We start from the raw sequence: 21,716 nt of genomic DNA, 5'->3' as shown, positions 1-21,716 counted from the left end.
TTCTTTAGTTCACAGTATTAAAAAGAACTGAACAAAAACAGGTATCTGTATTTTCAACTTCAATCACTTCCATTAATAAACGTTGTCTTCTTGAACCAGCACACCCACCATGTAACACGTCAGAAATGCAGCACTTATTCACAAGTGCAGAAAAACACATACACAATTTGCATCATCGAATTAAAAACGAAAAGCAAGAAAAGCTATGATTTAACAGAAATAAACATTCATCTTTCTTCCAGGACAGGGGAACCAATTAGACTGACTTGGAAATGTTTACTAATATGGTGACGTAAAGATGTTGGGGGAAAAATTCAGTATCGCCCCATTTGGGGCGCCATTATCGGCCGTGCGCAAAGTTTAGCGCCTGGCGCTAATTATCGCCTCCGACGGCAAACTTGGCTTTTATCGCCCCTGGAGGTGATTGGAGCGCTAAATCAGGCGCTTCACACCTGTCTTAAGGTGCAAAGGCCGAGCAGCGAGGCACTACCTCAGAGCACTGGCAAAGCAAGGAAGGGCAAATCAAAATGAACCTGCAAAGTGCTGCTCAGTACCCAAAACCCCTTCACACAGCGTTGAATCTCTCCAAAAGTCTCTCTCTCTCTCTCTCTCAGAATGCGTGGTGCAAAAATGTCACCAACAAAAAAAGGCAGGAAGCGGTCACCTTTAAATAGCACTCCCCCAGTCCCTTTCTGACTGCAAAACGCTCCCCTCAACCTGTCGTTGCTAGCGGCAGGCGGTAAGGCAGGGGGCGCCACTCAATATCCAGTCCGGGGTGCTACCTGGGCGTTGCGCACTCGACTGACGTCACAATCTGCCAGCGCAGGAGATCGTGGTGGTAGTGTTTAGCGCCGCCGCAAAATATCTAGTTAATTTTGCGAGCGGCGCAAATATTGCCGCGCCCGAGCGCTAGTTGCTTTGCGCCCCATTAGCGCCCTTTTAAGGCGCTAACAGGCGGCACAAACAACTGAATTTTTCCTCCATTAATTTACGAATTTGGCTTCTAATGTTTTTCTCTCAAACATTCTTCACTATATTAATCTCTGCTCTTATCACGAAAAGTGTTGAATCAGTTTAAGGTATTTTGCAATTAAATAGCAGGAAACAAACTTCATTGTACCCTCAATTTTTAATCTTCTATTTCAAACATTTATACCAAATCGAAATTGTACATTATCAGTTTAATCGAAATATCTTCTGTGTTTTTCTCAATAAACAAATAGTGGTTTCTTCTAAAGTAGCTTCCTGCAATTTTTAGACATCATTACATAGCTCTTGTTTCTATTAACACTCCACTAAACGTTTAAGAGGAAATCTATATTTATAATATTCCTGATTCTTGTTCGAACTATAGGACAGACAAAATAAAATGGTTTGCGTTTTTCTCCCCTTTTTTGGTTCTCTTCCTAAATGTCTTAATGATTTTTTTTAAGTCAATAAAAAGTAATGTGTACTCCAACAAATCCTCCCCTGCCCTCTCCCTGCTCAACAGCATGGTTGCATGTTTATGTAAAGCTACTCACTTCAGTCGATCGTTCAAAATCAAATACTGAGAAATGTCAATTTTAAAACGTTTTAAGCAATTCAGAGCCTCTTTAAAAGCATTTGGACTTCAAGACCTGGTTGAAACTTGTTTAGATGAGAGGAAAATTGATTTTTGCTTGTTTCTTCCAAAATCAAAACTTAGAGGGGAAAAAAAGTGTTTTTAACACTAATTTTTTGTGAAAAGTTCATTAAAAATCTTTCAAGTCTCACTGCAGCTTTGACAGAAGAAGTTGCTCCAAGTTTTTCCTTCCCTCTTCAATGCTGTCATTAAACATACAACAAAAAATAATAAAATAAACTCTAATTCCAAACGGAGCTCAAATAAGAAAGTGAATAAAATGGTTAAACTTCCTAAGAAGGCAGTGAGGTTATCTATCTCCAGCCTTGGCGATGAGTTGGGATCAGTTTTGGAGAAGTTGTTTCCTCTTGTTCTGCTGCCGTTCCCTTTGTCTCTCACAGACTCTGAGGTACAAACGGGGGCACAAATCTTTTCCCCTCTCTCATAACATGGTTTAAATAACCCTGATAAACTCTTTCAAAAAGGGAACAACACATGACAAAATTTAACTGGAACTTACCAAGGTACTCTCACTTGCTGTCTCTCTCTCTATCTCTCTGTCCTTGTCTCTTGCTCTCTCCCCCTCTGTCTCTCTCTCCCTCTGTCTCTGTCTATCTCTCTATCTGTCCCTATCTCTCTCTCTCTGTCCCCATCTCTCTCTCTGTCCCCGTCTCTCTCCCTGTCCCTGTCCCTCTCTCTCCCTGTCCCTGTCTCTGTCTCTCTCCCTGTCTCTCTCTTTATGTCTCTCTGTCTCTTTGTTTTGTTGCCTCTCTCTGCAAAGGAGAAGCAGAGAATCAGTGTCGATTCAGGAGAGAGCTTTCCTCCCATTTTTAAAAATATTTGAAATCCTGTCAATGTTGAAAAATGAGCAGAATTCTTTCTCTCTTAGGGGAAACGTTTCTTGACAATGCTTTCCTATTTGTGCTTTTGTGATAATGAAGGTGCTCATATCAGACACCAGCTCCACTAACCTGTTCACAATTAATTGAGTGCCCTTAGTGTAATCCTGAGCAATAACTGCCTGCAAGTTTTAGAAGAGACGTTTAAATTAGTGGATCTTAAAGATTTTTTTTTACCACTATTGTAAGAAGCACAGGGAATCACTTGCCCTCAGTCTCTCTCTCCCCCGTCTCTCTCCCTCTCCCCCAGTCTCTCGCTCCCCCCCCAAGGCTCTCTCTCTCCCCCAGGCTCTCTCTCTCTCCCCCAGTCTCTCTCTCTCCCCATCTCTCTCTCTCATCCCCCAAGTCTCTCTCTCTCTCCCCAGTCTCTCTCGACTGTCTCTCTCTCTCTCCCTCCCCAGTCTCTATCTTTCCCCCAGTCTCTCTCTCCCCCAGTCTCTCTCTCCCCCCAGTCTCTCTCCCCCAGTCTCTCTCTCTCCCAGCCTCTCCATCCCACAGTCTCTCTCTCCCCCAGTCTCTCTCCCCCAGTCTCTCTCTCCGTCTCTCTCTCCCCCAGTCTCTCTCCCCCAGTCTCTCTCTCCCCAGCCTCTCCATCCCACAGTCTCTCTCTCTCCCCAGTCTCTCTCTCTTTCTCCATTCTCTCTCTCCCCAGTCTCCCTCTCCCTCTCAGTCTCTTTCTCTCCCTCCCCCAGTCTCTCTCTCTCCCAGTCTCTCTCTTGCTCCCTCCCCAGTCTGTCTCTCTCCATCCCCAGTCTCTCTCTCCCCCAGTCACTCTGTCTCTCCCCCGTCTCTCTCTCTCTCTCTCTCCCCAGTCTCTCTCCCCGTCTCTCTCTCTCTCCCCAGTCTCTCTCTTTCCCTGGTCTCTCTCTTTCACAGAATCACAGAAACCCCACAGTGCAGATAGAGGCCATTTCGGCCCATCGAGCCTGCACCGACACATATCCCACCCAATCCCCGTAACCCCTACACCAACACATATCCCACCCTATCCCCGTAACCCCACGTATTTAATCCCCCTAACACTAAGGGTCAATTTATCATAGTCAATCAACCTAACTCGCACATCTTTGGACTGTGGGAGGAAACCGGAGCACCCGGAGGAAACCCACGCAAACACGGGGAGAATGTGCAAACTCCACACAGACAGTCGCCCGAGGCCGGATTCGAACCCGGGTCCCTGGCGCTGTGAGGCAACAGTGCTAACCACTATGCCACCGTGCTGCCCCCCAGTCTCTCTCTTTCCCCCCCAGTCTCTCCCTCTCTCCCCCAATCTCTCCCACTCTCTCCCCCGTCTCTCACTCTCTCCCAGTCTCTCTCTCCATAGTCTCTCTCTCTCTCCCTAGTCTCTCTCTCTCTCCCCCAGTCTTTCTCTCTCCCCTTTCGATCCTCTCTTCTCCCCCCAGCCACCAATGGATCCAGTTCTTCCACGGAGCTGAAGCAAATGTGGTGACACTGCAAGGCCGCAACTGTTGGGTAATGCGAATGCATGGCTCTGGGATACCATGCGCATGTGCAAAAGGCCGCAAAAATGGTCGTGTGGATAATCACAGTGTTCACAGGCAGTACCTCAGGGTTCAGGATCAGGACTGTAGCAGGTTCCAGCACGCAGGCGCTGAAATGGTCTAGTGCGTAGGGGTCGAAGCCCGAAGCCTGCGGGCCTAAAAAAGTGAACCTGTGGGACACGACTGAAAAGAGCGACTGTGCGCTGGAGCCCGCTACAGCAGGACTGCGTGGCCTGCAATGCCTGGTGTGTGGCAGTCTCGAGGTAAATGCACATGCCAGCAGCTTAGGGGGAACAATAGGTCACAGTGACCTTGAGGGCCATTGGGAGAGCCATCATTGCTTTGTTCTGAGGCTGCAGGTCTGGTCCCAAGAGATGGCAGAGTTCTGTAACCACCTCCTTGGTGAAGCGGAGCCTCCTAATACACTGATCCTGGCTTAAGTGCAGGTAGGGGAAGTGCTCTCGGAATACCCTACATGGGTAAGGCCTCCTCTGAGAGCCCTCCTGCCTCTCCTCCTCCTCCCTCTGCGAGCATCTTGTCCTCTTCTTCGCTGCCCCCGCTCCATCTCCCTATCGTAATCAAGCGCAAGGGGGACTGCATGTAGAGCCCCCATGATTGTGAGCAAGTGGTGTGAGTAGAACCCTTTAAATGAGAATTAAGGTGTTCTCCACTTGCAGCAACACTCCCTGTCACTTCAGCAACTTTAAAGAACTCTAGAAAGCTGCAAACAGTTGCACAAACTTCGACAGAGCCAGTATAAATCAAAAAGCTTGTCAGCTGCAAGTTGTTGATGATCTCTTTAAATAGCATTGCTGGGGGTTCCTTCCTGCTGCTGAACGCTTGTCGTGAGTAGGAGAGGGCGTTAAATGGAGTGGCAATGTCCAAAATAGCAGATTGTGCATCAAGCCAGTGTTGCACACTCAATGACATCACAATCTTCCCCTTCTAAATATATGGAGTGAGCGCTGGTAACGGCAGTGCTACCAACGTCCCCAAAATGGTGGCTGCTGTGGGACCCACTGGAAGGCGGCGGAAGTGAGTCAGCCGTGATTTTTTTCATCAAAACCAACCTTAACAGCCAGTGCTAAACCCCCGAATTTCGTGGCCCATGTCTCTAAAAAGAGGTCGCCTTCTTGACTGCAACCTAGAGGTTGCATGCTTCCAAGGTCTGAAGAGCTATATCAACAGATCCATTGCTGCCAATAAGACTCACCATGGCAGAAAGGACAAAGGTTATAGGTCAAACAAATAGCAGCCATGCTTGATAGAGGTTGGTCTCTACCCAAGCTCAGTTTGGCCATCTCAAATGATGAGGAGTGGGTGAAATTTATAGCTACAGAACAGCAACCACATAGGGCTGGATTTTGCCAGCCCTGGAGAGGCGGGTATGGAGGCGGGACTGCCGGGAAAATGGCAGAATATGGGGGCAGGTTCTCATCCCGCCCCCAGCCCGCCTCCGTGCCCTCTTCCCAGGAAGCAGGTAGCCGGCCCGCGCCGGGTCTCATCTCCTGGAGGCGGGAAGGGGATTACAGCCACAGGCAGTTCAGAGGATTATCCCCATTTTTCCAGCAGAGGCGCAGGTTTCCTGACGTCAGGAAACCCCGCCAGGGTCACTGAGGCGAGCAGTGGGCCTGCGGGGGTCGGAGGGGTGCAAAAGTGTGCTGTGGAGGTAAGTGATGGGTGCATGTGTGGAGAGGTAAGTGTGTGAGGTGAGTAGAAAGTGATAGTAAATGTTTACTTACCTTTGTTTCTTCCTGCAGGCTTCAACAGTTGGGGATCCGGAGACTTCCCGCATCTCACCAGCAGAGATGACAGATGGCTGCAGCATTCTCTGATGCAACAGCCATCTAATTTCTGCTCACAAAAGGGGTTTGATGAGTCTTGAATACAAGGACTCGTCAAACAACAGAGAATGTCAGTGTTTGACAGCTTCACAGAGCTGTCAAATGATGACAATTCATCTGTCAAAAATTTTTGACTGATGAAACATCATACGCTGATGTTCTCTGTAACCGGCTTCCCCTTAATTGGCCTGCTAAGCCCACTGGGCTTAACAAGGTCAATCAAGGGAAAATAGCGTGGGTTAGCCACAAGTCGATGGAGGCGGGGCTAAAACCCGACAAGCAGCAGTCCCGCCTCCAACACGCCCCCATTGACAAAATCGCCCTCATAGACCCTGGCAACACCAGGGTAGTTCACTCATGAGGACTGATTCTCTTTCCAACAAGGGTCATTGAGTGCAAAAGACTACCACCGCCAAATTACAGGGTCTAGTGCATCTCCCATCAAAACCCAAGTGCAATGTGTCGGAAAATTGAATTTCAGGAAACCTTTTCATTAATCAAACTGCTTAAGGTGAGGAAAGCAGATAGTTGATCACCACACTGAAAGTAATTTTTGAAAAATATGCTTAAGATGGACGTTAGTGTTCATCAGCTATCAGAATTAAAACCCGACTTCTTCCTACCTTTTAAACTGTTTGAGAAATATTCCGACATTCATGCTTCTTCTGGAATCCAGGAGCGAAATCTACAAAGAAAACAGAGAAATCTAGTGGTCACAGTGAGACATGCCAGCAGGGGAGGAGGAGAATAAGAGAGAGTGAATGTGAGAGTGAGCTACAACAGGAAAAGAAACAACAAAATGAAAACAGGGCAAAAGAAAGTCTTAAATTATAGAAAGAAACAGGAAGTGGAAAAAAAATCAAATCTCATTGCTGTTAGTGGGATCTTGCTGTGCGCAAAATAGTTGTTGTGTTTGTCTATATACTAACAGTGACTGCACTTCAAAAGTAATTCATTGGCTGTGAAATGCTTTGAGACCTTCTGAGGATGTGAAAGGTACAATATGATTGCAGGTTCTTTCTTTTAATGCAGTACCCATTTTCAAAAAAAGATGATAAAGCAGATGCAAGCAACTGCAGAGCTATTAGTCTTACTTTAATATCATTTAAAGTAATGGAAACAAATATCAGGAGTAAAATTAGACTTACTCGTACAAGAATAACCTAGTAAACAGCAGTGAACATGCATTCAGAAGTGAAAAATCCTCCCTGACCCAGCTCCTTGACGTTTTTAAGAACATAACATTTCAAGTGGATTGTAGTAAGCCCTACAATGTGTTTTACCTAGATTTCCAAAAAACATTCATCAAAGCTCTGCTCAAAGCTGTGGGGATTCAAGATAAATCTTGAGAATGGATAAGAAATTGGCTGAAGGGTTGAAAACAGCAAGTACTTGTTACAGGAGTTAAGTTATGGGGAGTGGGGGGTGGTGGAGGGGAGAGATGCTGAGCGGACTGCTGCAGGGATCAGCATTGGTATCACTGCTGTTTTTAATTTATATATAAAAATATAAGAACAAGGAGACACAGACTAAAGGAAAATTTAGGATTGATTTAAGGAAGCTCTACATACAGAGAGTAGTTAGTACTTGGAATGGACCCCAAAGCCTTTCCACCAGTGATGGAATACTCCCCACTTTGCTGGAGGAGTGCAGCTCCACAACACTCAAGAAGCTCAACACCATCCAGGACAAAGCAGCTCGCTTGATTGGCACCTCATCCACCACCTTAAACATTCACTCCCTCCACCACCGGCGCACCATGGCAGCAGTGCGTACCATCTACAAGATGCACTGCAGCAACTCGCCAAGGCTTTGACAGCACTTCCCAAACCCACGATCTCTACCACCTAGAAGGACAAGGGCAGCAGGTGCATGGCAACACCACCACTTCCAAGTACCCCTCCAAGTCACACACCATTCTGAATTGGAAATATATCGCCGTTCCTTCATTGTCGCTGGGTCAAAATCCTGGAACTCCCTCCCTAACAGCACTATGGGAGTACCTTCACATCACGGACTGCAGCAGCTCAAGAAGGCAGCTCACCACCAGCACCTTCTCAAGGGCAATTAGTGATGGGCAATAAATGCTGGCCACATCCCAGGGACAAATTTTTAAAAACTTCTGGTTAGCACGGTGAGGTAAAATCACTGGAATCAAGTGTTGCAAAACTTCAGGATCTTCACCACAGCAAACTCCAGAACACCCCCAGTCATCCAAATCCCAAGACCAAGTCCGGTACTACCTATGTCTAGGCCTCCCTGCATTGCTGCTGACCCTCTATAAGTTAGGCCAGTGGGTTAAACTAAGAAGTTTAGTTAGTAGTCTATTAAGTAGAGGCATGGCAGGGCACCTCAGACCCGTCGAATGCACATCCTGTGCCATGTGGGATGTCCAGGATGCTTCTCATGTCCTGGACAGCCACATGTGCAGGAAATGTCATCAGCTGGAGGAGCATGAGCTCCGGGTTTCGGAGCTTGAGTAGTGGCTGGCGTCACTGCAGTGCATCCGCGAGGTTGAGAGCTACGTGGATAGCATGTTTCAAGAGGTGATCACCCCGCAGCTTAAGATTTTGCAGACAGAGAGGGAATGGGTGACCATCAGACAGACAAGAGGACCAGGCAGGTAGTGCAGGAGTCCCCTGAGTGCATCTCGCTCGCTAACCATTACTGAATACTGGTGAGGGAAATTGTTCCTCTGTGGAGTACAGCCAGAGCCAAGTCCACAGCACCATGGGTGGTTCAGCTGTAAAGCGGGGGGTGGGGGGGGGGGGGGCGGGTGCGGTTCACAATGACATAGGTAGAAAGAAGGATGAGGTACTGCAGGCAAATTTTAGGGAGCTAGGAAAGAGATTAATAAGCAGGACCTCAAAGGTAATAATCTCCGGATTACTCCCGGTGCCACGTGCTCCTGAGTACAGAAATAGGAGGATAGCACAGATGAATGCGTGGCTGGAGAGATGGTGCAGGAGGGAGGGCTTTAGGTTCCTGAGGCATTGGGACCAGTTCTGGGGGAGGTGGTACCTGTACAAGCTGGTCGGGTTGCACCTCAACAGGGTCGGGACCAATATCCTCGCGGAGAGGTTTGCTAGTGCTGTTGGGGAGGGTTTAAACTAGCTTGGCAGGAGGGTGGGAACCTGAGTGTAGATTCAGAAGGGAGAGAAACAAAGCTGGAAATGGAAGGCAGTAAATTAGTAAGTGAGTTTGGAAGGCAGAGGAAACAAAGGCTAGAAAAACAGACAACAGTGTTTAATGGTATATACTTGAATGCAAGGAATCTAGTAAATAAGGCATAAAAACAGAAAATGCTGGAGGTACTCAGCAGGTCAGGCAGCATCTGTGAAGAGAGAAACAGAGTTAACGTTTCAGGTGGATGACCTTTCGTCAGAACTGGAAAAAAGCAGGAAATGGAACAGATTTTTAAGCAAGTTTAGGGGCTGGGAAATGGGGGAGGGAATGAAAGAACAAAAGGGAAGGTCTGTGATAGGATAGAAGGCAGGAGAGGTTAAGAGACATTAAGAGATATTCAAGGCAAAAGGAGATGGTAATGGGACAGGTTAAGAAACAAAGGATGGCTCTAGATGAAGTGTAAATTGCGCTGGCAGAATGAAAGACAGCTGCCATGTGGGAGAGAAGAACAGAAGGCACAAACAAAAAGTGGATAAAAAAAATATATATAATAGGGGCCGAGGTTATGATCTGAAATTGTTGAACTCTATGTTGAGTCCAGAAGGCTGTAAAGTGCCTAATCGAAAGATGAGGTGCTGTTCCTCAAGCTTACGCTAAGCTTCCGTGGAACAGTGTAAGAGGCCGAGGATGGTGAGGTCTCAGCGTAAGCTCGGGGAACAGCACCTCATCTTTCGATTAGGCACTTTACAGCCTTCTGGACTCAACATAGAGGTCAACAATTTCAGAAACCTAGTAAATAAGGCAGATGAGCTGAGGGCACAGATAGACACGTGGAAGTATAATATCATAGGTATTACTGAAACATGGCTGAAATAAGGGCAGGAATGGCAGCTCAACATTCCTGGTTACAGGGTCTTCAGTCAAGATAGAAAGGGTGATAAAAAAGGAGGGTCGCAATATTGGTCAAAGAAACAATTATAGCAGTGAGGAGGGATGATATAAGAACATAAGAACATAAGAAATAGGAGCAGGAGCAGGCTAATTGGCCCCTCGAGCCTGCTCCACCATTCAATAAGATCATGGCCGATCTGATCCTAACCTCAAATCTTCTATCACTCTCCATCCCACCCGAACCCATGTGATCTCCCGGGAGAGGCGAAAAACCAGATAAAAAACCCAATGGCCAATTTGGGAGAAAAAATCTGGGAAATTCCTCTCCGACCCATCTAGGTGATCGAAACTCTTCCAGGAGCATCACTCTGTCCCTATATTTTCTACAGTACTTACCTTCTGTAAAGGCGATCTCCACCCCAGCCAGGAACAGGAATAAAACCATCTCCTGAAATCTAACACAGAATTAGAACACAAGAAGTAGGAGCAGAACCAGTCTACACGGCCCCTGGGCCCGCTCCACTACCCACAGGGCCATGACCATTCCGAACCTAGACTCATGTCCAATTTCCTGCCCGCTCCCCATAGCCCTTTATTCCCTTTACTTCTAGGAAACTATCTATTTCTGTTTTAAATTTATTTAATGATGTAGCTTCCACAGCTTTCTGGGGCAGCAAATTCCACAAACCTACCACCCTCTGAGTGAAGAAGTTTCTCCTCATCTCAGTTTTGAAAGAGCAGCCCCTTATTTTAAGATTATGCCCCCTAGTTCTAGTTTCACCCATCATTGGGAACATCCTCACCGCATCCACCCGATCAAGCCCCTTCACAATCTTATATGTTTCAATAAGATCGCCTCTCATTCTTCTGAACTCCAATGAGTAGAGTCCCAATCTACTCAACCTCTCCTCATATGACCACCCCCTCATCCCCGGGATTAACCGAGTGAACCTTCTTTGTACTGACTCGAGAGCAAGTATGTCTTTTCTTAAGTATGGACACCAAACTGTATGCAGTATTCCAGGTGCGGTCTCACCAATACCTTGTATAACTGCAGCAATACCTCCCTGTTTTTATATTCTATCCCCCTAGCAATAAAAGCCAACATTCCATTGGCCTTCTTGATCACTTGCTGCACCTGCATACTAACTTTTTGAGTTTCATGCACCAGGACCCCCAGATCCCTTTGTACTTCAGTACTTTCCAGTTTCTTGCCATTAAGATAATAACTTGCTCTACGATTTTTCCTGCCAAAGTGCATAACCTCACACTTTCCAGTATTGTATTCCATCTGCCAAATCTCTGCCCACTTACTTAGCCTGTCTATGTCACTTTGCAGGTTTTTTATGTCCTCCTCACTCACTACTTTCCCTCCCATCTTTGTATCATCTGCAAACTTTGATATGTTACACTCGGTCCCCTCCTCCAAATCGTTAATATCGATTGTAAAGAGTTGGGGACCCAGCACTGACCCCTGCGGAACACCACTAGTTACTGATTGCCAGCCCGAGAACGAACCACTTATCCCAACTCTTTGTTTTCTGTTAGATAGCCAATCTTCCACCCATGCCAGTATATTACCCCCAATCCCATGATTTCTTATCTTGATCAGTAATCTTTTGTGTGGAACCTTGTCAAATGCCTTTTGGAAGTCCAAATACACTACATCCACTGGTTCCCCTTTATCCACCCTGTATGTTACATCCTCAAAGAATTCGAGCAAATTTGTCAAACATGACTTCCCCTTCATAAAACCATGCTGACTCTGTCCTATTAAATTATGTTTATCCAAATGCTCTGTTACTGTTTCCTTAATAATGGACTCCAACATTTTGCCAACCACAGATGTTAGGCTAACTGATCTATAGTTTCCAGCTTTTTGTCTACTTCCCTTCTTAAATAAGGGTGTTACATTAGCAGTTTTCCAATCTGCCGGGACCTTTCCTGAGTCCAGGGAGTTCTGGAAAATAATCACCAATGCATCCACAATCCCTACCGCCACTTCTCTCAAGACCCTAGGATGTAGGCCATCAGGTCCGGGGGATTTATCCGCCTTAAGTCCCATTATTTTACTGAGTACCATCTCCTTAGTGATTTTAATCGTCTTTAGTTCCTCCCCCCCCCCCATTGCCCCCTGTTTGTCCAGTGTTGGGATATTTTTAGTGTCCTCTACTGTAAAGACTGATACAAAATATTTGTTCAGCGTCTTTGCCATCTCCATGTTCCCCACCACTAGTTTCCCTCTAAGGGACCAACGTTCACTTTAGCCACCCTTTTTCTTTTTATATAGCTGTAGCAACTCTTGCTATCTGTTTTTATATTTTTTGCTAGTTTACTTTCATAATCTATCTTCCCTTTCTTAATTAATCTTTTAGTTATTGTTTGCTGGCTTTTAAATGCTTCCCAATCTTCTATCCTCCCAGTAGATTTGGCTACTTTATATGCCCTTGTTTTCAGTCGGATACTATCCTTTATTACTTTACTAAGCCACGGATGGCTGTCTTTTCTTTTACTCCCCTTTTTCCTCAGTGGAATATATTTATCTTGAAAGATGTGAAATATCTCCTTGAATGTAGACCACTGCTCTTGTACCGTCTTACACTTTAATCTGTTTTCCCAGTCCACTTTAGTCAATTCTACTCTCATACCTTCATAGTCTCCTTTATTTAAGCTCAGTACGCTGGTTTGAGATCCAACTCTCTCACCCTCAAACTGAATTTGGAATTCAACCATATTATGGTCACTCATTCCAAGGGGATCCTTTACTAGGACATTTTTTATTAATCCTGTTTCATTACACAGGACCAGATCTAAGATTGCCTGCCCCCTGGTTGGTTCAGTTACATACTGCTCAAGGAACCCGTCCCTAATACACTCTATGAACTCTTCCTCAAGGCTGCCATGCCCAATTTGATTAGTCCAGTCAATATGAAAGTTAAAATCCCCCATGATTATAGCTGTTCCCTTATTACAAGCCCCAACTATTTCCTGATTTATACTCCGACCAACAGAGTTGGCACTGTTAGGAGGCCTATAGAATACGCCCACTAGTGACTTTTTCCCCTTCTTATTCCTTATCTCCACCCAAACTATTTCACTATCCTGATCCTTTGACCCAGCATAGGGGCCTGCAATTTGGGGCATTAGTCAGATAGAATTGGCTGCTGAAAGAAGATGCGCCTGCCCCCAAATGGTGTATGTCTACAAATGACAGGCTAACGAGGGCCAAAGCTCCACTCCCAGAAATTCCACCAGTTACCACCAGAATTGCACCTGACTTAAGTTATGCATGTAGAAAAGAGGGGCAAGTTACCTTCATAACTTGTCAGTCCAGGAAGTGACAGAGTTCACAAGCTTTGAATGTCCACAAATGTTGTCTGAAACATTAGCTTTGATTGAAGCAATTAGAAAAATCTTTTCTCTGCTGTGCAACTAAAAAATGATTCTGCAAGCTGCTTTGCAGCAATTTCCAGCAGGGAAATCTATTGCTTCCCATCCTTCTGTCATAGAATTCTTATCATGGGGTTCACTATGGGCATTCCCATATACATCCTCACAATGGAGCGGGAGCAGGAGGAAGAGGTAGCGAAAGAGGTACGCAGGATAAGGCTACACCAAAGCCTTCCACTCAGAGGTAACCTTCCACCAGAGTCTACAAACCATGCCACTCTCTCATAGATGTTTCAGAAGCGGTCTGCTTAAGGAGGCAATATATCAGTAAGGAGGCAGAGAAGAAACTTGTATTGCAAACTGACACCCCAACAGCCTTTAAATATAAAAAACAAAGAATGGACATAATTCAGAACAATGGATTTCATAACAGAAAGTGGTTTTATAAATTTGTAGCATATTTCTTATTACTACTGTGCCAACTTGTGGTGCCTCTCTGTGCAGGCCTGGTTTTTGTCCCAGATTGAGATCCAGGTGACGACAGGGCTGCACAGGTACAGTAAGCATGTGATCAGTCATGAGCAGTGGATTCCCCCCAGTGTCAGATACATAAACTCTTTTGACTCAACCTGACTTACTCTTTCACTGCTGGGATTTAGACAGTTGCCTTTAAAGCTTCTCCGATGCTTCCGCTCGTTGAGTGAAACATTCTCCACCTGTTCGAATAACTCTTCCATTATTAAAGTGTCTAACTGAAAGTCGTCATCATACTTATCCATTGTCCAGATGTTATTTTTCCCCAAAATCCTGTCTTTTGGAATTGTGATCCAGTTCATTTTTCTCAATTTGGATTTCTGAACAAGACTAGGAGAAGATGATGACCCAAAAAGCAGTGGTGGTGGTGGTGGTGGTGGTGGTGCCATCAGGAAGTTTCCATTTGGTAATGGGGGAGGACTACCATTGGTGTCTGGAGGAAATGGTGGTGGAGGGGAGAGAGGCGGAGGTGGGGAAAGCTGAATAGATTCAGCACATGTGGCTGCTACCGTCATATCCATAATCATCTCTTTGTGTCCTCTTGTTGAGAAGCACCTATGCAGGTGACAGTCTTCATCACCAGGGTGAACATTAGTTAGTGTCCTGACATGTACACTTCCATCATCATTCTACGCGTACAGAAACTTCATAGTCTCTGTTACCCAGCTGTCGTCTGCAGTCCTTCATTCAATGCGATTACAAGCCCTTCAGTGTTTCCATCCTTCATTAAAAGAAAAAGCAGGTTATTAGCAAAGTGTTCAGCTACCTGAGATTTACATTTATTGTTCAAATGTTTGATGTACAAGGCAGACACATCCAATAACTAGGTTTTAGAGTAATTTCACTACCTGCCTCATCAGGACTGTTGCTGACATTATAAGGTCTATTACAAATCAGTTCGTCGTTTATCGAAGAGATGGCATGAAATGCTGGACCACTGACCCACATCATCAGAGAGCAATGGAACGCAAGTTCATTTCCACTTCGTTGAATTTCTCATCTCATCTCCACGTGATCCCTTCTCGGAGGTAGAAAGGATTTTGGAGAGCTGCTGTCGGGCTGCTTAACCACAAAGCATAGCAATGTGCTCAAGAGTGTAATGACAGAAGCTTTTCTGCCAGTCTACCAGCCCTCAGGATATGTGCTGCCTGATGCAACATACTCGATAACTAAATGCAATAACCAAAAAGAAACATTCAATGGAATTACAAATCTTCTGCATCCAGCAGAGTCAACTAGAAGTAAATGTGGCATGTACAATTACTTTTTGACTTATTAGAATAATTTTCAATGTAAAAACTAGTAATTGTTCCATTTTTTTCATTAATATAAATGGATATATTTTATTTCAATTGCTGCTGGACTTTGGGAAACAGTGGGGATGATTTTGCCAGCCCTGGGGAGGCGGGTGTGGAGGCGGGACTGCCAGGAAAATGGCAGAATCTGGGAGCGGGTACCGAACCTGCCCCCAAACCGCCTCCGTGCCATCTTCCCAGGAGGTGGGTACCCGACCCGCACTGGGTCCTGTCTCCTCAAGGCGGGAAGGGGATTAGTGCCAATTAACTGCCTGTTAACAGGTAGTTAACAGGCAGTTTTTTGGCTAATCCCTATTTTGCGACGTAAAGTGTGGGCTTCCCGACGACGCCGAACCTCGCCTGGGTCAGCGAGGTGAACCGTGGGTCTGTGGGGGTTGGAGGGGCCGAAATGAGGACAGGTAAGTGTGTGAGGTGAGTCTAAAGTGTTTTAGTAAGATTACTTACCTTTGCTTCTTCCTCCAGGCTTCATCCCTTTAGGCTGCGGAGTTGCCTCATCTCACCGGCAGAGAAAGCAGAATGGCCGCTGCATTCTTAAATGCAGCAGCCTTCTGCTTTCTGCTCAGGAAAGCTTTCTAATTGAGTCTTGACTAAAGGACTCAACTTAGAAGACAGATTGTCAGTGTTTGACAGCTTCTCAGAGCTGTCGAACGATGACAATTCATCTGTCAAAAAATCTTGACAGATGAAACGTCATATGCTGACGTTCTCTGTCACCGGCTTTCCCTTAATTGGCCTGCTAAGCCCGCAGGACAGGCTTAACGAGGTCAATCAAGGGAAAATAGCGTGGGTTGGCTGGACGTTGATGGAGGCGGGACTAAAACCCGACAAGCAGCAGTCCCGCCTCCATCATGTCCCCATTGGTAAAATCACCCCCATATTTCAATTCAGAGTGGTTAGTATTCAAGTGATCCTGATAGCCAAGAGGTAATGAGCCTATATAGAACCTTAATAAGATCTCAGTTAGAGGAAAGTGATTACTATTGGGGTCCACACTATAGGCAGAAGACTTTAGAGAGGCTTCAAAGCAGATAAACTAAAAAAGGGGGAGGGAGGGTTCAGGTGATGGAAAAATTTAGAAATCTAAAGAGAAAAGTCAAGGCAATGGAGCAGTGTAGCGATTTGGGTTAAGATAAGCAGAGTGTGACAGGAAGGGACAGAGAGAGTAAAAGTGCATCAGCAAATAAGGTGAAAGCAGGGAATAATGGTAAAATGTTAAAAGTAAAGGCTCTTTATCTGAATGCATGAAGCATGTGTAACAGGATAGATTAATTAATAGCACAAATAGAGATAAATGGCTTTGATCTAATAGCCATTACAGAGACGTGGTTGCAAGGTGACCAAGGTTGGGAACTAAATATTCCAGGGTACTTGATGTTTAGAAAAGGCAGGCAGAATGAAAAAGGAGGTGGGGGGGAGGGGATGTAGCCCTGTTAATAAAGGATAACATAAGGACAGTAGTGAAAAAGCATCTTGGCTCAGATGATCAGGAAGTAGAATCAGTACGGGTGGAGATAAGAAATAACAAGGGGTAGAAAACACTCGTTTATAGACCCCCAAACAGTAGCTACACCGTTGGACAGATTATTAATCAACAAATAACAGGAGCTTGTAACAAAGGTAATACAATAATCATGGGGGACTTTAATCTTCATATAGACTGGGCAAATCAAATTGGCAAAGGTAGTCTGGAGGACGAGTTCATGGAATGCATTCGAAACAGTTTCCTGGAACAATGCGTTGTGGAACCAACCAGGGAACAGATTATTTTAGATCCTGTATTGTGCAATAAGACAGAATTAATTAGTAATCTCATAGTAAAGGATCATCAGGGGATGAGTGATCATAATATGATAAAATTTCACACTGAGTTTGAGAGTGACATACTACAGTCAGAAACAAGAGTCTGAAACTTAAATAAAGCCAATTATATAGGTATGAGGGATGAGTTAGCTAATGTAGATTGGGAAATTAGATTAAAAGGTATGATGGTAGATAAGCAGTGGCAAACATTTAAAGAAATATTCCAAAATACTCAACAAATATACATTCCATTGAGAAATAAAAACTCCATGGGAATAGTGAACCATCCATGGCTAACTAAAGAAGTTAAGTATAGTATTAGATTAAAAGAAGAGGCTTATAGTATTGCAAAGAATAGTACACCTGAGGATTGGGAGAGCTTTAGAAACCAGCAAAGGATGACCAAAAAATTGATAAGAAGGGAGAAAATAGAAAATGAAAGTAAACTAGCAAGAAATATAAAAACAGATTGTAAGAGCTTCTATAAGTACATAAAAAGGAAGAGAGTAGCAAAAGAAGAGTCCCAGACCTGAAATGTTAACTCTGTTTGTCTCTCCATGGATGCTGCCTGGCCTGCTGAGTTTTTCCAGCGTTTTCTGTTGTTATTTCAGATTTCCAGCATCCGCAGTATTTTGCTATAGTATTAGTGTTTGGTTCACTGCCACCTCTCTTCCAGGTATGCCCACCTTGAAGAAGTTCTGCTCTTCTCTCCGACGGGATTTCCGTTTGTCTCTTCAACCTTGTTCATCTTCATTGCTTTCAGTTTCCCTTCTCGTGTTTGATCAGGTATCTGCCAAGACTTGGTTTCACAGCCACATCTCTTTCCTCAGCAACTGTCTCCAGTTCCGACTTATTCCACGTGGATTCTGTGATAAAAATGCTAACTTCCGGGAAGTTATGTCATCACTTCCTGTGAACTATGAACTGTGAACTATGAACTGTGTACATACCTCACTTCCTGTTGGACTGGTATAAATACTGGTCTGTTCAGTATTGTAAGAGGCTTCTACCAGAGGCATGGTAAAGACCTCTCTTGTATATAGTGTGTTTATAAGTTACTTAAAGCTTACTTTAAAGTTACTTGATGGTAAGTCTCCTTTTTCTTACATCAATTTAAGTAACTTAGTATTTACACTGACAAATACTAGACCTTCAGACAAACTCGGAAGTTAAGGATCCAGGGAACCACCCATCATGGAGAAAATCCTTAGACCTATTCGTCTGGACTTGGACCCGAATACACCAGCAGCTGGCAGGGTATGGAAGCATTGGTATCGTACTTTTGAGAATTTTCTGGATGAATGTAAAGTGGATGCTCCTGCTAAATTGAAGATACTTGTCAATTATGTGACCCCAAAAGTGTTCGAATATGTTGATGACTGGGATAATTACGAAGAGGTGATTCGGGCACTTAAGAAACTGTATGCGAAGACCCCAAATGAGGTCTATGCTAGACATCTACTGGCCACAGCCCGACAAGGGCCAGGGGAATCAATTGACGAATTCCTGCAAGAACTTCGCAGGCTCAGCGTAGATTGTAACTTTCAGGCAGCCTCAGCTGAGCTGTACCGCCAAGAAATGATTCGTGATGCTTTCATCTGCGGGATTGCCTCTCCATTTATACGCCAGCGTCTACTAGAAAGTAAAACACTTGAGCTACAAAAAGCTTTTGACCTAGCTTGTTCACTGGATTTGGCAAAGAGAAATGCAGACCTCTATCAGCTGCCCAGATCTCGATCTGCTGCTGTAGCTGCAACCAGACAATTCAAGCGGTCTCAGGTGAACCCTATCATGGGGGAATCTAATTCTGATAATTCTGATGAAGAGGAGGACGACCCCACTTTAGCAGCCTCTTGGCAATCTAGGAAGGAATGCTTCTTTTGTGGAGATGCTTTTCACCCTAGGAAAACCTGCCCTGCTCGCAATGCAATCTGCAGTTATTGCGGGAAAAAAGGACACTTTGCTAAAGTTTGCCTATCAAGGGCCTCTACGAGGGCCAATCCAGCTAAGACCTACCGAACTGCCCCAATTAGGGCCTATCAAGATGCTCCAGCTAGGACCTATCAAGCTTCCTCTCGAGCTCTCTCCCGAAGAAGCACACCGAGAGTTTTAGCCACTCTCTGTGCAACGACACCAATTACAGCTGCTTGCCCACAGAACCTGTCTCAGGCAGCCACAAAAATTTCAATTAAAGGGCATACCTTAGATGCCTTAATTGACTCAGGAAGTACTGATAGTTTCATTAAGGAACAGATTGTTGCGAAATTGAAACTACATGTCTTCCCATCGGACCAGGCAATTGCGATGGCCCAGTCATCACTTAATACCAGAATCTCCGGCTTTTGTGTTGTTGATATGACACTTCATGGTCGTATGTATCCCTCCACCCGACTTTCGGTGCTCAAGGACTTATGTAGTGATCTCCTCTTAGGACTGGACTTCCAAAAACAGCATAAGAAACTCACCATTGAGTTTGGTGGATCCAAACCCGGACTTACTATTTCTAATATACCATCTAAATTACCTTTTTGTGCATTATCAGCAGCTTCACTTGACGAACCCTCATTATTTGCCAGTATTCCGCCTCAATGCCAACCGATAATAACGAAATCGCGGCGCTTTAATCAGGAAGACCAATCTTTTATTGCGGCTGAAATCTCTCGACTTCTAGCAGAGGATATCATTGAACCATGTTCGTCGCCCTGGCGGGCTCAAGTCGTCATTGTCAAGAACCCTCTAAAACCTCACAAACAGCGACTATGCATCGATTATTCGCAAACCATCAATCAATATACCGACTTGGACGCCTACCCATTGCCACGCATTGATGATATGGTTAATAAACTGGCCGAATACAAAGTGTTCTCAACTTACGATTTAAAAAGTGCCTATCATCAGTTACCCTTGAAGGTCTCAGATAAGCAGTACACAGCCTTTGAGGCTAATGGACGGCTGTACCAATTTCGTCGCCTCCCATTCGGGGTTACTAATGGAGTGGCTGTGTTTCAACGGGCAATGGATGGCCTGGTTAAGCAGGAAAACCTAAGGGACACTTTTCCCTATCTTGATAACATTACCATTGCAGGTCACGATCAACAGGAACACGACTCCAACCTCCAAAAATTTCGGGATGCCCTCCATCGCCGTAATTTGACCCTGAATGAATCCAAATCTGTTGAGTCGCAACCGACCATCAACATCCTTGGCTACTGCGTAGGCAATGGTATCATTAAGCCAGACCCAGAAAGACTTCGCCCGCTCCAAGAGCTCCCGTCACCTAAGAATCCGGCTTCTTTACGTCGGGCTCTCGGTCTGTTTGCATACTACGCTAAATGGATTCCTCATTTTTCGGACAAAATCCAACCCTTGCTGCATGCTAGATCATTTCCACTGGGAACAGCGGCTGTTGCAGCCTTTAACCTTCTCAAAAAACAGTTGGAGAAAGCGGCTCTTCACTCCATCGATGAGAATCTCCCTTTCGTGGTTGAATGTGATGCCTCGGAGGTGGCGATCTCGGCTACTCTGAATCAGGAAGGTCGTCCTGTAGCATTTATGTCCAGGACCTTACAAGGTGCCGAGCTACATTATCCTCCGGTTGAGAAAGAAGCCACAGCCATCATAGAGGCAGTACGGAAGTGGAACCATTTTCTAGCTCGCCAGCACTTTACATTGATCACGGACCAACGATCAGTCGCCTTCATGCTCGATAATCGAAAACGAACCAAAATTAAGAATAATAAAATACAACTTTGGAGGATGGAACTGGCCTCTTTTGGTTATACCATTCTCTATCGGCCTGGCAAGGAGAATGTGGCCCCGGACACCCTCACACGGGCATTCTGCTCCACTATGTCATCCTCCACTCTCATGGATGTCCACAATGGTTTGTGTCATCCTGGCGTTACGCGCATGCTACATTTCGTACGATCACGGAATCTCCCTTTTTCCACTGGAGATGTAAAGAAAATATGCTCAGAATGCCGGCTTTGTGCGGAATTAAAACCTCAGTTCTTCCGCCCCTCAGCTGGTATACTCATACATGCAACCCAACCGATGCAACGACTTAGCATCGATTTTAAGGGCCCAGTGCCCTCTTCAACTCGGAACACATATTTGCTCACCATGATCGACGAATATTCACGTTTTCCGTTTGCCTTCCCCTGCTCCAATATGCTGGCGTCCACAGTAATCTGCTGCCTTGAGCAGGTATTTTCTCTCTGTGGCATGCCGGCTTATATTCACTCAGATCGGGGTCCATCCTTTATGTCAAGGGAACTCAAGGACTACCTCTCAGAACGGGGAATTGCTACAAGCAAAACAACACCATACCATCCCATCGGAAATGGGCAGGTAGAGAGGTATAACGGTATCATCTGGAATTCCGTACGTCTCGCTTTAAGATCTCGGGGCCTACCAGACCAGCAATGGGAAACAGTGCTTCCGGATGCATTGCACTCTATACGGTCTCTGCTTTCTACAGCCACAAATACTACACCTCATGAGCGGTTCTTTGGATTCCAGCGTCGCTCATCTCATGGGACATCACTCCCGTCATGGCTAACTACTCCTGGACCTGTATTACTCCGAAGATACGTTCGGACGTCTAAAAATGACCCTCTCGTAGACGAGGTTGAACTAACCGATGCCAACCCCACCTATGCAAACATACGATATTCCGACGGCCGAGAATCTACCGTATCATTACGGGATCTGGCTCCCTGCCCACCAGGACCTAGTGGGACATCGGGTGATGGCATTTCACCAGGAAACTCTTGGGACCTATCGGGTACCCCTCTCCAGGATCCTGATCG

At 45.3% G+C, this 21,716-nt stretch overlaps 1 protein-coding gene across 1 annotated transcript in view; it reads right to left on the bottom strand.

The window, feature by feature from the left end:
• The window catches only part of fhdc2 (FH2 domain containing 2), an 89,126-nt gene that overhangs the window by 51,453 nt on the left and 15,957 nt on the right, over positions 1-21,716 (bottom strand). Inside the window, exons 2-3 of the mRNA XM_085997961.1 lie at positions 13,894-14,510; positions 6,472-6,533 (exon numbers count right to left, since the gene is read on the bottom strand). Coding sequence (XP_085854087.1) covers positions 6,472-6,533; positions 13,894-14,316 — 485 coding nt within the window. The 5' untranslated portion in view covers positions 14,317-14,510. The remainder of the gene's footprint in view (positions 1-6,471; positions 6,534-13,893; positions 14,511-21,716) is intronic.

Source organism: Somniosus microcephalus, chromosome 1, assembly GCF_052327205.1.
Source record: "Somniosus microcephalus isolate GS21.2 chromosome 1, FLI_Smic_1.0, whole genome shotgun sequence".
Lineage (NCBI taxonomy): Eukaryota > Metazoa > Chordata > Chondrichthyes > Squaliformes > Somniosidae > Somniosus > Somniosus microcephalus.
The sequence above is the reverse complement of the archived record's forward strand: the minus strand, read 5'-3'. Positions and strand labels throughout refer to the sequence as shown.